Source organism: Notolepis coatsorum (assembly GCF_963971535.1).
Source record: "Notolepis coatsorum genome assembly, chromosome: 17".
Classification (NCBI taxonomy): domain Eukaryota; kingdom Metazoa; phylum Chordata; class Actinopteri; order Aulopiformes; family Paralepididae; genus Notolepis; species Notolepis coatsorum.
The window spans coordinates 90,157,016-90,173,038 of NC_140181.1; the positions used below are offsets into that span (position 1 = coordinate 90,157,016).

The 16,023-nt window shown below is 46.9% G+C and overlaps 1 protein-coding gene across 1 annotated transcript in view; it reads left to right on the plus strand.

Annotated features, from left to right (window-relative positions):
* Positions 1-6,435: 6,435 nt before the first annotated feature.
* The window catches only part of LOC311244477 (cytochrome P450 3A30-like), a 34,559-nt gene continuing 24,971 nt past the window's right edge, over positions 6,436-16,023 (plus strand). Inside the window, exon 1 of the mRNA XM_084334015.1 lies at positions 6,436-6,562. Coding sequence (XP_084190141.1) covers positions 6,492-6,562 — 71 coding nt within the window. The 5' untranslated portion in view covers positions 6,436-6,491. The remainder of the gene's footprint in view (positions 6,563-16,023) is intronic.

Sequence of the window (16,023 nt, forward strand, 5' to 3'; positions counted from 1 at the left end):
ACCCCTTCACTTCATCTCTCCTTACATTAACCCCTTCACTTCATCTCTTAAATTAACCCCTTCACTTCATCTTTAACCCCCTTCACTTCAGCTGTCCTTACATTAACCCCTTCACTTCATGAATTGTGTCTGCATCCCCTTAACAATTGTGTGTATGGGCTAGCCCATTCTGCAGTATGTTAGTGGAGTTTTCGTTCATTTATTCATTTACCCCTTCATGGGTGCACACCACAGTGGAGGTTGCTGCATACCTACTAGTGAGGCAGTGCTTCACTAGTAGTAGTATTTTGTCTGCAGCCACCACAGACAGACAGGCTGCTAAACGAACAATAATCGCTAAACGAACAATAATCACTATGCAACAACCATCAAATGCACACAGCACACACACCCACACGCACACACTCACTCAAACAAACAACACACTGCAGCACCCACTCTCCACACTTTAGATCACACAAACACACTTACACTTTATATTTATTGATAAAGGATTTGCACTACAACTCGTACACCTACTGTGAATTGTACCTAAATTGCACCTCGTCCCATTTCTCCATTTCTGCCTTGCACTATATAGTATTGTATATTAGTACACTGCACAGTATTGTATATTGTATGGTAACTACGTCTATTCTGCATCGAACATTGTACATATGTCTAAACTGAACACTGTGACCTCTTTTTTACTTCTAATTTTACTATGTTTTTATTTCATACTTATCTTGTCTTGCACAGTCTCTGGAGCGCAACAGTAAGAAGCATTTTGTACAAAAGTATTCTGTACTTCTGTATGACAACTATTAAAGAAACTTGAACTTGAAACTTGAACTGGTGCTCCGTGCTTGTGAAGCAGGTGGCATCAGTCCTTTGCCTCTGACATGGTGGAATGGTGTCCCGCCCGGCTGACGCCATGAGGCGAGTCGGCCCGGCAGGTGGCTGGTGGGCTGTTAAAGCCTATACCGCCGCGGTATAGAATTATCAGCGACTAGCAACATTGTTCGAATTGCTGTTTTTTCTGTCAAAAATGGTGTCGGTGGTGGGGCCCTAGGGCCAGCCGACGTCGAAACATCGCGCAAGGTTTTGAGGTTATTAGCTTTTGACCTAGCCACAAGCTATAACCGCAGGGAGGGCTAGGATGCTGTCAATGCTTGTTTACAGACATCTTTGGTTGGATCAGTCTCCCCTTGAGGAGGAGAGAAGGTTTTTCCCTCCTCAGGGCTCCCCTCTTCGCAGAGGGACTCTTGGTCTTTCCGCAGGAGCGCAGGCGGTATTTGACCTAGGCCCCACATCGCCTCACGCCGCGCAGCCAGAGGTGAGGGCGCGGCCTCGCCAGCGGCTGTGGCGAGGCCCCCAACCAGCGGCCATGTTTCCCCCACCTGAGGTACCCTGGACACAAAGACAACAGGTGATCACAAGGCCGACAGCCTTGGCGGCCAAGGGATCGGCTACATTAGATGAGCACGCCCTAAAAAAACGTTGCCGTCTAGCTGTGTCTAGCTCGCTCTCCGGTCACTCCCCCCCCAACACCAGCGGGATACGGGCTCTGATTTGTTCCCTTTGGCTGTGGGCTGCGTGCCTTCAGTGAAGCACGAGCGGCCCCACGTTTCGCTTCTCATGGGGACAGGGGCTGACACCCAGTTGCTGGCTAGGCCTGGGTCTGTCCATGAGAATGCTGTGCTGTCAAGCGGCTCCCACGCCACACATTCTGCGTCTGTGTTTGGTGAGCCTGGTGTTGTGTCTGTCAACGACGAAGGTTGTCAGCGGGGGAACTCGAGGCCCAGGGGGTCGCAGCGCGAGTTCCCCCAGCCCCGCCCTCGCCAGGCCGGGTATCATGTTAGTGCCTACCACGGCCGGAAGACCGGCGGTGATCAGTCAGGCGCGCGTGATTTGGGTGGTAGTAATATCACTGGAGGGCTACGGTGTGTAGGAACCCACCCTATCGGGCAGTGTGGGGACCTCACGCCTTGCATGTCCAGCTGTAGAACAGTTCCTCAGCAATCCATGATGGGGAGGTGTTCAGTGGGGGAGCTTTTGTCACCCAGTGTGATGTCAGCTTCCCCCGTATCAAACCGGCCCTTTCTGTTGGGGTCCCCCCTTGGGTGCGTTTGCCTCGTTGGTAGTGTCAGGATGCGATGCTCGAGACGAGACGCGCTGCTCGCACGGTTGGCGAGTCCAGGGTGGCAACGCACAGCGGGTGGGACCGGGCCGCCTATCTACGGTTCCTGGCGGACCGGCGCCAAGTGGCGGCGGGTGCGCTTGGGATTATCATCACAAATGGCTACAGCAGTGCCATATGTCGAGGTGGATGGAGAGAACGCTGAGGCGGGGACTTGTGTTGCAGTTTGCACAACCCCACCCGTTTTCAGGTTTGGTACAGACCCTATTGTCAGGGTCAACAGCAGTGACAGCTCTGGCCGACGAGATCCAATCTCTGTTGGCGAAGCAAGCCATCATCGTGGTCCCAAGGAGGACGCGATGCGTGGCATTTCCTCCCGGTATTCTCTGGTGCCCGAGAAATTGGGGGGGGGGGGGGGGGGGGGGGGGGTCAGACCCATACTGGACCTGTCCCATGGAAGGTTCAGAATGTTGACCGTCTCCCACCTGTTAGACGCTGTCAGGTGGGGGACTGGTTCACCTCCATATACCTGTAGGATGCGTATTCGCATCCCGATCTTCCATCCTAGGGCTTACCTACGCTTCCTTTGCAGGGCTTAGCGTGCGGGTACCAGAGGCTGCTGTTCGGCTACTCTCTGGCTCCCCGCATCTTCACCAAGTGCGTGGAGACCGCGCTGGGGCCTCTGCGTCATCGGGGGTTACAAATTGTATTCTGCCCTGGACGACGTTCTGGTCCTTGGCCGGTCAGGGTAGATCACCAGGTCTCATACCAGGCAGGTGGTGTCTCACCAGCCTGGGTTTTGCTGTAGACTGGAAGTAGAGTTCTCCTCTTCACAGTCAACGGGTGGAGTACTTGGGCTTTTTCTAAGCTCAAGGTCTATATGGGAGCGGCGGCGAGTGGTTGGTTCTTGGCACGCTCGGGAGGTTTCGTCCTAGGATGGTTACGGCGCTGTCCGTGATGCGCCTGCTGCTGGGGTCCCTCTTGGCCTCCTCTTCATGAGGAGGATGCAGAGGTGGTTTTTTCCAGTATGGAAATGGACCCGGTGTGAGACATGTGGAAGCGGCTGAAGGTTCCCATGTCAGTACTGGGGGACCTCCTCTTCTGGGGAGGGTCTGGTGCCCTCACCTGCGGGGTCCCCGTGGGCAGCAGGCTATCACACGTCACGGTTACCAACGCCTCCCACATGGGATGGGGGGGGGACGTGTCGGGCCAATGCAGTAGGGGGCAGCTGGCAAGACCATGCTGCCCAGTCTGCGCTACATTCAATGTGTTGGAATTGAAGGCAGTCCTTCTGGTCCTCAAACGGCTCGACCACCTTGTGGTGGTCAAGCATGTTTTGGTCAGGACGGACAACACGACGTCAGCGTCGTATATTGTCAGACAGGGAGGAGTGCGCTCCCCCCGTCTGCACCGGGCGGCGGTCGAGCTCTGGCTGAGGGCTTTCCACATCCCCGGCAGGGTGAATGTGGGTGCAGGTGTGATGTCGCGGGCGGTCCTCACCCTGACGAGTGGGGACTACGTCCAGACATAGTCGGGCAGGTCTGGGACCGATTCCGTGGCCGTCCGGGATTCTGTACGCATTCCCCCCCTTACACCTGATAGCTCAGCTGTTGGGGCGGGTACGTCGGGAGCGCGGGACTTGGTCCTGGTCGCGCCGGGCCGGGGCTCAGCTGTGTGGTCCCCGGCCCTGATTCAGCTCTTGGTGGGCCCGCCGGGGCCTGTTCCTTGGTCACCGCGGGCCCTCTCTCAGGCACGCGGAACTCTGTTCTGCCTCTTGTTCTGGGGCAGCCTCTAGGCTTGGCTGCTGACAGTGTGAATCTGGTGGGGATGCGTCTTGACTATTCTGTGGTTAACGCTATCCGGTATGCGCACGCTCCGTCCTCTACCACGGCTTACGCTGGGGAGTGGCGTATGGTCGAGAGTGGGGGCGGAACGTTGTTCAGCCACCCTCTCGTGGAACATTCCTGCTTGGCGCTCTAGCGTCTCAAGCCTGTGGAACGCTCTCTGTCTCCGAGTGGGACCTCCAACTGGTCCTGGGCCGGTTGTCGGAGGCCCCGTTTGAGCCTCTTGAGCAGGCGCCATTGGATCTGCTGTCTTTGAAGACCGCGTTCTTTTTGGGCATCACCTCCGCTAAACGCGTGGGTGAGCTGTGTGCTCTCTCGGTGCAACCTCGTCCGCCTCCTCACGCTAGTGAGTTGGAGGCGGGCCTTCACCTGTTGTGTCCTGTCCGTGCACTGGACTCGGGCTCTCAGGGCTTCCGTTCAACTGTTTGTTTGTTATGGTGGCCCTTGCGCAGGTAAGGCGCTGTCCAAGTCAAGTCAAGTCAAGAGTTTTATTTGTCACGACATACAAGTATACAATGAAATGCGGGTGGTCTTGCCCGCAACGATGTGCAATACAGTAGTACAACATATAATAGAGCAAGCACCTGTCCAAGCAGCACCTGTCACATTGGTTGTGCGCGGGCATTGCCTTTTGCTGCACGTTGGCTGGACGGGTCCCCCCTCTGGCTGCTGCCCTGTTAGGGGGGGCCTCGGTGGAGGACATTTGTGCTGCGGCCTCCTGGTCCTCCCTGGGTCCCTTCGTTAAGTTTTACCTCGTGGACATGACTGGGGGTTCTGTCTCCCAGGCGGTTCTGAGGTCTGGGACCTCTCCTGCGTCCCGCCATTTGGTGGGCTAGCAGGGGGTGTGTAGGTGTGTGCCACGCCGCGGGGTGATGTGTCACACGTGGTCCCGCCTGTGCTGTGCGTTTTTCAGGGGTCTCTGGTTCCCCCTTTTTCACACTTTGGTGGAGTTGACTGCCTCTCCCCCTTCGTTAGAACGGGCGGGTGGACGGGACTCCCCTCCTCCCTGGTTGGGGCTTACGGGCCCTCAGGGGGTACACTTGTCGGGCCACGCGTCTGCTCTGCGTGCGTGCGTGTGTGCGCGTGTGTGTGTGATGGTTATTTTTTTTACATACCTCAGGGGTCACATCACCAAGAAGCTGGACTGGGGAGTGCACACCGGCCATGTGGTAAAGAAAAAATACCCAACAACGCCTCGACCAACTCAGGAGACAGGAGAATTGGCATGGGGCCACACATCCTGAGGGCCTTCTACAGAGTGTAGCAGAGTACAGAGATCTGCAGATGCAAGAACACTACCCACCATAGGCAGTATATGCACAGAGCAGTACATCAGCAAGGCACACATGATCCTGAAAGACCCCAGCCACCCAAACCACAAACTCATGCCGTCTGGCAGACGGTACCACAGTCTCAGGTCCACATGCAAGAGAATACTGAACAGCTACTGTACTTCCACCGGGCAAACAGACTACTGACGGATGATACTGACTATCACATGAGCATACACACAAAAGTACCTTCAGTGACACACCACACCAGCACACGTACACACACACATACACACACACACACGCACGCGCACGCACACACACACACACACACACACACACACACACACACACACACACACACACACACACACACACACACAACACACACACACACACACACACATTGCTGCTACGTACACTGTAGAATATATATATATTATTTTACCTTGGTGTATACCTTGTATCATATAGTTGTGTATATATCTCTACAAATCTGCTACGGTTAAGGAGCCGGGAAAAACAGGCATTCACGTTTTTTTAAATGTATGTACATTTAAAAAAGCTGTGACAATAAAATAATCTGAATCTGAATTTGTCATTTAGCCCAAAAGAAGGCTGTCAACATTATTATTTATTATGCTTTAATTTATGATGTAACTTGGTTTAACTGCAGCACCACCTGAGGGCAGTATTTCTCCATGTTGCCAAAAGCCTGTAGAACTGGGCAGTATAAAACATAATCAGACAATAACTAAATCTATATCTTCTCCTTTAGATAGACTATTAGTTATAAGTTATAGACTATTAATGATATGCTGCTATTACTACTACTAAACGAAATATCATAATATAGCATAATAGGCTCTTTGGCTGCTTTTGACCAAGTTTGATTTAATATAGCCATGAGCCTATGGAAGCTCTTGAAATCCTAGCCAAGGATTGTGACCTTGTCCTTAATAGCCAGTCATTGTAACTCAGTAAAGATTAATCATTATATCATTATATCATTATAAGACTCTCATCAACGTGGGAGAACTGATCTAGAGTCCGCTTCAGTCTGTATTTGAATAAACTCGTGAAAACAAGTGTTCCTTCTTTTCAGATCAGTGGTCAGATCAGGAGCCCTTGCTTTTGTTGTTTTAGTACAGAATAGCCCCGCCTCTCTAATCGCAGGGACGCAAACAGGACAAAGGGTCGCGCAGTCAGAGCAGCTTGCAGAACCTCGCCTCAAGTCTGTGCGGAGAAGACGCTGCAATGGGCTATTTACCTGACTTCTCCACAGAGACCTGGACTTTGATAGCAATTGTCATTGCTCTCATCTCAGTGTAAGTAGTGTATATCATTTATTTTTTAGAGCTTGGACATTTTTTCTTTTCTTTTTGTATTCAGCTGGCTCTCATGTTGAGACAGAAAACGAGGAATATATAATTAGTTACAATTAGTTCACGCAGGTTTAAAGGTTTAATTTATGCGTAATTTCTTCTTTTTCTGAGGTGGAATAACTGGAAAGTTATAATAAATAACTGGAACAAACTTGGAATAATTTATCACATACGCTGTCGCACGTTTGAATAGGCTGCTCCGTTTGATTGATTGATTGAAAACGTTATTAAAGGTGTCATGCAGTGCTATTCCTAGCACTATTTGGGCAACTTTACACACTTCCTGTGAGTCTATGTAACACATGTGTAATTTTTATTCCAAAAATAATCATTGTTTTATATTTCTAATCTTGTACTCAAAACCAGCATTTTTCAGCCTCATGAAAGCAGGCTATTTATTGGCTTGGCTCCACCCACACTTTGAGTGACAGCCACCCACCAAATAGCTCCGCCCATCTCCCCGTCATTCCATCCAGGTGGAGGTCTTATTGATTGATTGATTGATTGATTGAAAACTTTATTAACAGATTGTAGAATGGGTACAATACAGTACAGCTCAATACACACAATTGTTAAGGGGATGCAGACCAGAGAAAGACTTTCGTCTTGTTTACATCAGGGTCCCCCCTTAGGTTTCAGGTTACATACAAATATGGTATGTCATAAATATAGAGATGTAGCAGTACTGTCTATCTATATATATATATGTTACCACTATTTGTAAAAGCCACAACCACGTTACCATATTTGTAATAATGTAAATCATTGTGTCGTTGTACATATTGTGTATACACCGTTAGAAGCTAACATAGGTTCCATCACTCTGAGAGTCCATGTTATGAACTATTACCACAGATATTTTCAGTTTTCAGGGTTGATCTAACAGTTTTGATTATGAAATCTCAGTCAAGGGTACCACAGGTCCTCTTCTCAGACCTGTGGGGCAAAGCACTGCACCATGCAAGCTACATGTCGCTGCATGTTGATCAATAGTAGCCCACTCGGTGCATCACAGTGGGCTACTATTGTGCTAACAACATGCTGCGACGTCTAGCTTGTTAGCCGGCATGAATACCCGATTTAAAATGGTTCTCTCCTCTTTGTATACCTTTGTCCTCACAAGTATATGGACACGACAATAGTAGTAGTTATAAGGTGTTTGAGCTTGTAACGTTAGTTAGCTCATAGCTATCGTGGTACACGAGAGCTATGAGCTAACTAACGTTACAAGCTCAAACGATAGCTATGAGCTAACTAACGTTACAAGCTCAAACACCTTATAACTACTACTATTGTCGTGTCCATAAGTTCCCTGGCAGAATAATTGTGAGGAAAAAGGTATACGAAGAGGAGAGAACCATTTTAAATCGGGCATTCATGCCGGCTAACAAGCTAGACGTCGGGGTATGTTGTTAGCACAATAGCTACCAAGCTAAGCTACGTTAGCTTCTAACGGTGTATACACAATATGTACAACGACACAATGATCAAACACCTTATAACTACTACTATTGTCGTATCCATAAGTTCCCTGGCAGAATACTTGTGAGGACAAAGGTATACAAAGAGGAGAGAACCATTTTAAATCGAGCACTCATGCCGGCCGACAAGCCGGACACCGCGGTTGTTGTTAGCACAATAGTATCCCACTGTGATGCACCGAGTGGGCCACCATTGATCAACATGCAGCGATGTGTAGCTTGCATGATGCGTGTGCAGTACACAGGTCTGAGAAGAGGACCTGCACATGATAGCAACCGGGAGCGTCGCGGAGCATTCCTAGATCCACTTCAACCAGCCGAGCGTCGGGAGCTCCAGCAGCTTGTCGATGTGCTAATAGCCTGGAGCCAGCTACCGTTAGCTTGCAGAGGCTATTAGCACACCGACAAGCTGTGTAGCCAGCAGGCTGAATGCTCCGCGACGCTGGTTGAAGTGGATCTAGGTAGCCAGCAGTCTGAATGCTCCGCGACGCCCCCGGTTGCTAACGCCGGCCCCGGCTGGTGCTAACTAGCTAGCGATCGCTCCCGAGTCCCGAGAGCTCTGTCTGTCGAAGAATGGAGGCGGGCATTACTAAAACCACAGAGCCAATCACATCACCGTGCGCTATAAACAGCGCCCTGTGACGTTGCCCAGCTCGTCAAAAAATCAACATGACCTGATTTACTAGAGGCAAACAGGGGATGGGCTGTAGCTGAGGAATTCGTCAATATAGTATTTAGGCCCAAAAACACATTGATACGAACTCCTATTACTATAATACAATGCTAGAGACTGAAAAATGACATTTATAACGCATAGCCCCTTTAACATATTGCAGAATGGGTACAATCAGTGGTGCAGTGCTAGGCAACCGCGGTCAAACGGCGTTTGGGCTTCGAAGTGCGCGCATCCTATTATTATGCAAAGTCTAGGTGATAAGTGCCTAGACTTTGCATAATAATAGGATACCGTTTGGCCTCCGCCCATATTACGACTGCACCCCTGGGTACAATACAGTACGGCTCAATACAGTACGGCCCGTCATAGCGGGTAAACAAATTAGGCTAGTTCAAGTTTGTTTATTCTTTGTCACAACATAATACAGAATACTTTATGATGAAATGCTTGTTTCTGTATGAGCCCCCGAGAGTGCTACATACAGTAAAAATAAAGTAAGTAAAAAAAAAAGTAATGGTAACACTTTATAATAACACTCAGTTATAAGACCTTTATAAGGTATTTGTAGATAATGAACTAATCATGAACAAATCATTTATATACATTCGTAATTATTATTAAATCATATATATTTTATTATACATTATGTATAACTCATTAATTATACCATACATTGTTTGTACTTGATTTTGTCATCATTAAATAATGTTGTTTAATGTGTAGTAACAAATTTGTAGATGCTTTGAAAAATGAATATGAAAAAACGACTATGTACCTCCATTTATTTGTTCATGTTCAACAAATGATTTGTTAAGACATTCATAAAACATCTATCAATCATTTGCAGATGCTATTGTGTGCCCTAATCTGAAGTGAAGCCTATTCATCATTAACAAATGTCTAATATAGTTAATTATTTGTTTACTTTTTCATCACCTGTTACAAATGTTGTAGACAGCTTTCGGATACACCCTTCTTTGTGACATCAAACAGTGACAGAATTAGGACTGTAGATAAATGCAATTTTATTAACATATAAAATACATGTGCATAACATTATAGTGTATTTTTTTACTTTGAAATATTATAGTGAAATATTTTGCACTGTTGTCGCATTTATCTTGTTGAAATCCTCCCACAGGTTCTTTTTTTTAAGTCGAGTATATCAAGGAGGCTTTTCTCTGTAGCTCAGATGTTTTGTTTGAAGGCTTGTCAAACAAAGAGACAATCAAATAAAGGATAAAAGATATCCCCATGTCAGCTTGAAGTGTCGAGCGACGCATCAACGAAATGTTAGAAAATATCAGAACAGCAAACAGCTGGATTAAAAGATGCTCCGGTGTGCAGCTTAAAGTGACCAACTACAGCCCCCAGATAACGGAGCTCAGTAAAGCAAAACTGTTTGTCTGCATTGCACCCCCGCCCCAACTCAGATTTAGGGTTGATACAACCATCATAATAATATTGTTAATAATAACAATAACAATAATGATGTAATAATGTAAAAATTATCATTAAAAATACCTGATTATGAGAAATGTTTTTTACGATGCATGAAATATTGTTGAGGCACACTAGTTACAACTATATTTCAAACAGGCACTTCATGTCAAAAAGGTTGCTGACCCCTGGTATAGAGGAAGTATCAGGTAGACTTCAAGCAATAGGGAGGCGTTATTTTTTTCCGTAGCCGCATTTTGCGGAGACGCTCTCTGATTGGCCACTTCATGTGACATGTGCGCCCAATCGTGTGACGCATGTTTCTACACCGGTTAAGCTTAGGCACTCTTTCGAAGTTGGTTACGGTTAGAGTTTGTCTTAGAGCAGGGCGATAGAACACCAGCCCTGATTCCAAACTCTAACCTTAACCAACTTCGAAAGAGTCGCCTAAGCTTAACCAGTGATAAACTACGCGATTGGGCGCACATGTCAGTGGCCAATCAGAGAGCGTCAGTCAGTGGCCAATCAGAGAGCGTCTCTGCAAAATGCAGCTACGGAAAAAAATAACGCAATAGGGAGGTGTACCGTGTAGTGGTTACGTCATTGCTGTTTCCGGCCGGTCCACCTTGCAAAATTGCAATGTATTTCCCCATTGCCCATTTCTAAATCGTCTCGTTTAAAACAAATAAAGCATGAACATTTGCATGGTGTACCTTTCTGTGCGTATTCATCCACAATCTATAGCTCAACATGAAAATATTCGCAATTAATCGTAAAATAATTACGTCAAATTTTATTTCAACCAAAAATGCTTAAACAATAATGTTAGTGATAGAAGGGAACTCATTTTGTGCAAAAATGGAAAGCTTTCCAATGTTCATGATGAGGCAGAATTGTTACAATAGCCGATAATCCATTTTCCCAATGATTAATCCCTATACGGGTGGACCTCGCGGGCCGTCCAAAGTGACGGCAGACTACACCTCCCTATAGCCGCAGTAATGTTAAAACCGCCCTTCGTGTTAGTTCTAGTACAGGGTATCTGCACGCGGAACACAGCCAGCCAGGTCGTTGTTAAACCAAAAACAAGGGTGCATTTATTGTAACGATGGGCAGGGGGAAGCTAGAGTCCAGGCTGGGGGAAGCTAGAGTCCAGGCTGGGGGGAGCTAGAGTCCAGGCTGGGGGGAGCTAGAGTCCAGGCTGGGGGGAGCTAGAGTCCAGGCTGGGGGAAGCTAGAGTCCAGGCTGGGGGGAGCTAGAGTCCAGGCTGGGGGGAGCTAGAGTCCAGGCTGGGGGGAGCTAGAGTCCAGGCTGGGGGGAGCTAGAGTCCAGGCTGGGGGGAGCTAGAGTCCAGGCTGGGGGGAGCTAGAGTCCAGGCTGGGGGAAGCTAGAGTCCAGGCTGGGGGGAGCTAGAGTCCAGGCTGGGGGGAGCTAGAGTCCAGGTTGGGGGGAGCTAGAGTCCAGGCTGGGGGAAGCTAGAGTCCAGGCTGGGGGGAGCTAGAGTCCAGGGTGAGAGGGGGAAGAGCTGAGTCCAGGGTGAGAGGAGGCAGAGCTGAGTCCAGGGTGAGAGGAGGCAGAGCTGAGTCCAGGGTGAGAGGGGGAAGAGCTGAGTCCAGGGTGAGAGGGGGCAGAGCTGAGTCCAGGGTGAGAGGGGGCAGAGCTGAGTCCAGGGTGAGAGGAGGCAGAGCTGAGTGCAGGGTGAGAGGGGGCAGAGCTGAGTCCAGGGTGAGAGGGGGCAGAGCTGAGTCCAGGGTGAGAGGGGGTAGAGCTGAGTCCAGGGTGAGAGGGGGCAGAGCTGAGTCCAGGGTGAGAGGGGGCAGAGCTGAGTCCAGGGTGAGAGGGGGCAGAGCTGAGTCCAGGGTGAGAGGGGGCAGAGCTGAGTCCAGGGTGAGAGGGGGCCAAGCTGAGTCCAGGGTGATTTGATTTTGATTTGATTTGATTTTATTAGGGGTCCCCATTAGCTGGTGCGATAGCAACCAGCTAGTCTTCCTGGGGTCCACACACAAAAAAAAACATACAAAAACAATCACTATTGCAAAAACAAAATGATTAAAAGTCAGTACACACAATGCATAATGAAACTACTGTAACAATTAAGATAGCTAAAATTACATTAGTGTAAAACAAAAAAAATTACTTTACAGTGTTAAAAACAATTTAAAAACAATTTAAGATTCTTTTTAAAAGTGAATCTACTGTAAATGCAGCAGAGGTTCCGAGGCAGGCCATTCCAAAGAGTTAATGCTCTAAAAATAAAAGATCTCCCCAAAGCGCTGGTTCTAGGACCTGGCAATTCAAGCTGCCCACTACTGGAACCTCTAGTGTAATGCGTGTGCACAGTATTACTAAAAACAATCTGATTATGTATAAAAACAGGAGTTTTACTGCTCATGACCAACTTGAACAGCACAAGTATATTAAAAGACAATCTATTTTCACCGTTAAGCCAAGAGAGGCGGGCATGCATACGGCTCATATTAGACCTTAGTGAGCAGCCCAGTACCAACCGTGCTGCCCTGTTCTGGACCACCTGGAGCTTCATGAGGTCACCACTGGCAGCAGATGACCACATCGCAGAGCAATAGTCAAGATGACATAAAACTAAACTTTGCACTATCTGACATAAAAGGGGACGGGCAACAAAAGAAGCACATTTCCTGGAAATACCAATTGCTCTTCCCATTTTTAAAACAATATAATTAATATGCTGAGACCAAGACAGAGTGCAATCCAGCATCACTCCAAGGAGTTTAGTACTTTCAACTTGTTGAACTGCTGAATTACACAAGTTTAAATGAAGCTTTGGATTTGTAGATAACCTGTGCCTTGTTCCCAGCACAATACATTTAGTCTTGGAGATATTAAGGACAAGTCTATTACATACTACCCAGTCATGCACAACTTTAAGTTCTCTACTCAAAACTTCATTAAGTACATTGCATGATGGTGCAGCGTAATACAATGTTGAATCATCTGCATAAAGAACTGTTGTAGCACATTTGGTAGCCCAAGATAGGTCGTTAGTAAATACAGAGAAGAGCAAAGGTCCTAGGCAACTTCCTTGCCGCACGCCACACTCTAGACCTCTGCTACTGGACAGGCTGCCATTTAGATACACCTTCTGTGATCTAGACTAGAGGACAAATAACTTAGTATCCACTTTAAAGCAGAAGAGTTAAAACCATAACATTTAAGTTTCTCAACCAGTAGAGAATGGTCCAGCACATCAAATGCAGCACTAAAATCTAACAGCACAGCTCCCACCAACATAGAGTTATCTATAGCTTTAAGCCAGTCATCAGTCATCTGTATCAAGGCAGTAGAAGTAGAGTGACCAGCTCTATAGGCATGTTGAGAATCTGTTGCAAGCTTGTTTGAAACAAAATACTCTTGAATTTGTGAATGCTCCAACTTTTCCATGATTTTGCTCAAGACAGGTAAAATACTTATAGGTCTAGAATTTCCCTCATTAAAAGCAGCTTTGGTATCCTTAGGTAAAGGAAAAACCTTAGCCTCCTTCCACTTCTTTGGAAATAGGCCCGCATCCAAACATCTATTCATAATATGACATATAGGAGATGCTATGATACCAGCAGTCATTCTCAGCACTTTACTATCCAGGTGAGAGGGGGCAGAGCTGAGTCCAGGGTGAGAGGGGGTCGAGCTGAGTCCAGGGTGAGAGGGGGTAGAGCTGAGTCCACGGTGAGAGGAGGCAGAGCTGAGTCCAGGGTGAGAGGAGGTAGAGCTGAGTCCAGGGTGAGAGGAGGCAGAGCTGAGTCCAGGGTGAGAGGGGGTAGAGCAGGGAGGGGAACTGAAGGCTTGGCAGCGATTTAATTTTATTTATTTTCAAACCTTCCTTTCAACTCGTGAGGCACTGAGGTTACCCTCATTTACAGCGACGGCAGGTTTACAAAACAAGACATAGTTTATCAGCAATTTCATACACGGGCACAATAAATAAGAATAAACAATAATAAATCAACTAAGAGAGTTACAGGTCGACACACAGCGGTCGGAGATAATCCTTTTAAATGCAGCAAGGGAAGGAAGAACCTTCAGTTTCAGAGTCAGTTGGAGGACATTTCAGGTGTCAAAAGGAAAAAGCAGTTTTTTCCTAGTTCAGAGAAAACTGTGCAACCCCAAAAACCAAAGGTTCCAAGATGCCATTCTAAATACTAATAATAATACACTTTATTTGTATAGCACCTGTACACTGTGTTGTTTTACTACCTGTACCCCCCCCCCCTCCCCCCCATGCTGCTATGATGCCTGAATTTCCCCAAGGGGATCAATAAAGGAATATCTTATCTTATCTTACATTTCATATAGAAATGTCAGCTCAAAGTGCTTCACAACAGAAAAAAGACAGGCATAAAATGAGCAAATCACAGTTGTTCACATTATATTAGGATCTATAGGATCTAATATAAAAAAGAAATTCTCAGAATAATGATCTCCAAGCCTGACGTAATATTTTCTCCCTTTGATATGTTCTGAACCAGTTTAATACATAGTCAGAAAGACCACCTAACTTTTCTAGGCGATTTATTAGGATATCATGGTGGATCGGGTCAAACGCATGCGCTTATCTAATAGGCCGAGAATTGAGACTTTGTTGGCATTAGAGTTTATTCTGAGGTCACTAATTATTTTAGTAAGAGCATTTTCAGTGCTATGGTGCATTCTGAAGCCTGATTGAAATTCCTCCATGATGTTTTTTCTTTGAGAAGGGAGTTTATTTGTATTGAGAATTTTTTCAAGTATATTGGTGATGAATGGGAGGTTGGATCACTACTGTCTAGTTTGTGTTTCTTTTATTTATATTATTTACTATCAAATACCAATGATAGTTACGCCTTTCAACCAGAAAAGGCCATCCAACCAGAAAAGGCCATCCAACCTTTTCATAAAGGACACAGTGGTGGGTATCATACTGTAGCTGTCGCCAGTAATAACATCTAAGGGCAGAATGATAGACCGAGTCCAGTGGTTTAAGAGTTGAAGCCAGGAATGGGGAGTGTGACACCTCAAGAGATCGGGTGGGTTGTATTTTTTTCCTGGGTCTGCTGCCTGAGGTTCCACTTCCTCAACTGGTCGGTTACATAATCTGACCCCAGTCCAACAATTGTCTTTTGGAGGTTTTCTTTTAGCTGGTCGTTGGACCTCTTGGACCTCACCTTTAAAGTGAGTGTGTGCATGTGGATGTGTGTGCAATGAATGTAGATGGATTTAATCTGAAGGTTCCCGGTTCGATTCCCGCTCCTCCCGGGCAGCGTGTCGAAGTGTCCTTGAGCAAGACACTTAACCCCTAACTGCTCCCGATGAGCAGGTTGGCACCTTGCATGGTCGCCTCTGCCATCTGTGTGTGAATGGGTGAAATGTGAGGAACATAATTATAAAAGCACTGTGTAAATGCACCATTTACCATGTTGAGTCTTAAAGGAACATGCCAACCTTTTGGGAAATTAGCTTATTTGCCATCTACCCTGGAGTTAGACAAGCAGATACCCAACAGTCACGAAATACACTCCAAATACAACTCCAAAACATTCCTGTAAACATGTTGTGACCTGTGTATATTTTCGTTTTCTAAGCAGATATATACTCAGAATTTTCTTTTGCTGAACCATTTCATCACCTCAAAATCCCCGTTTTTCAAAAAGCAATAGGGCTTTTGAGGTGATAAAATCACTGCGCCCAGGCAGCAGTGGTTCGGCAAAAAGAATTTCTGAGTATATATCTGCTTAGAAAACGAAAATGTCAAAAAAGAATACAGTATATTTCTCCATGTGGTAAATACACAGGTC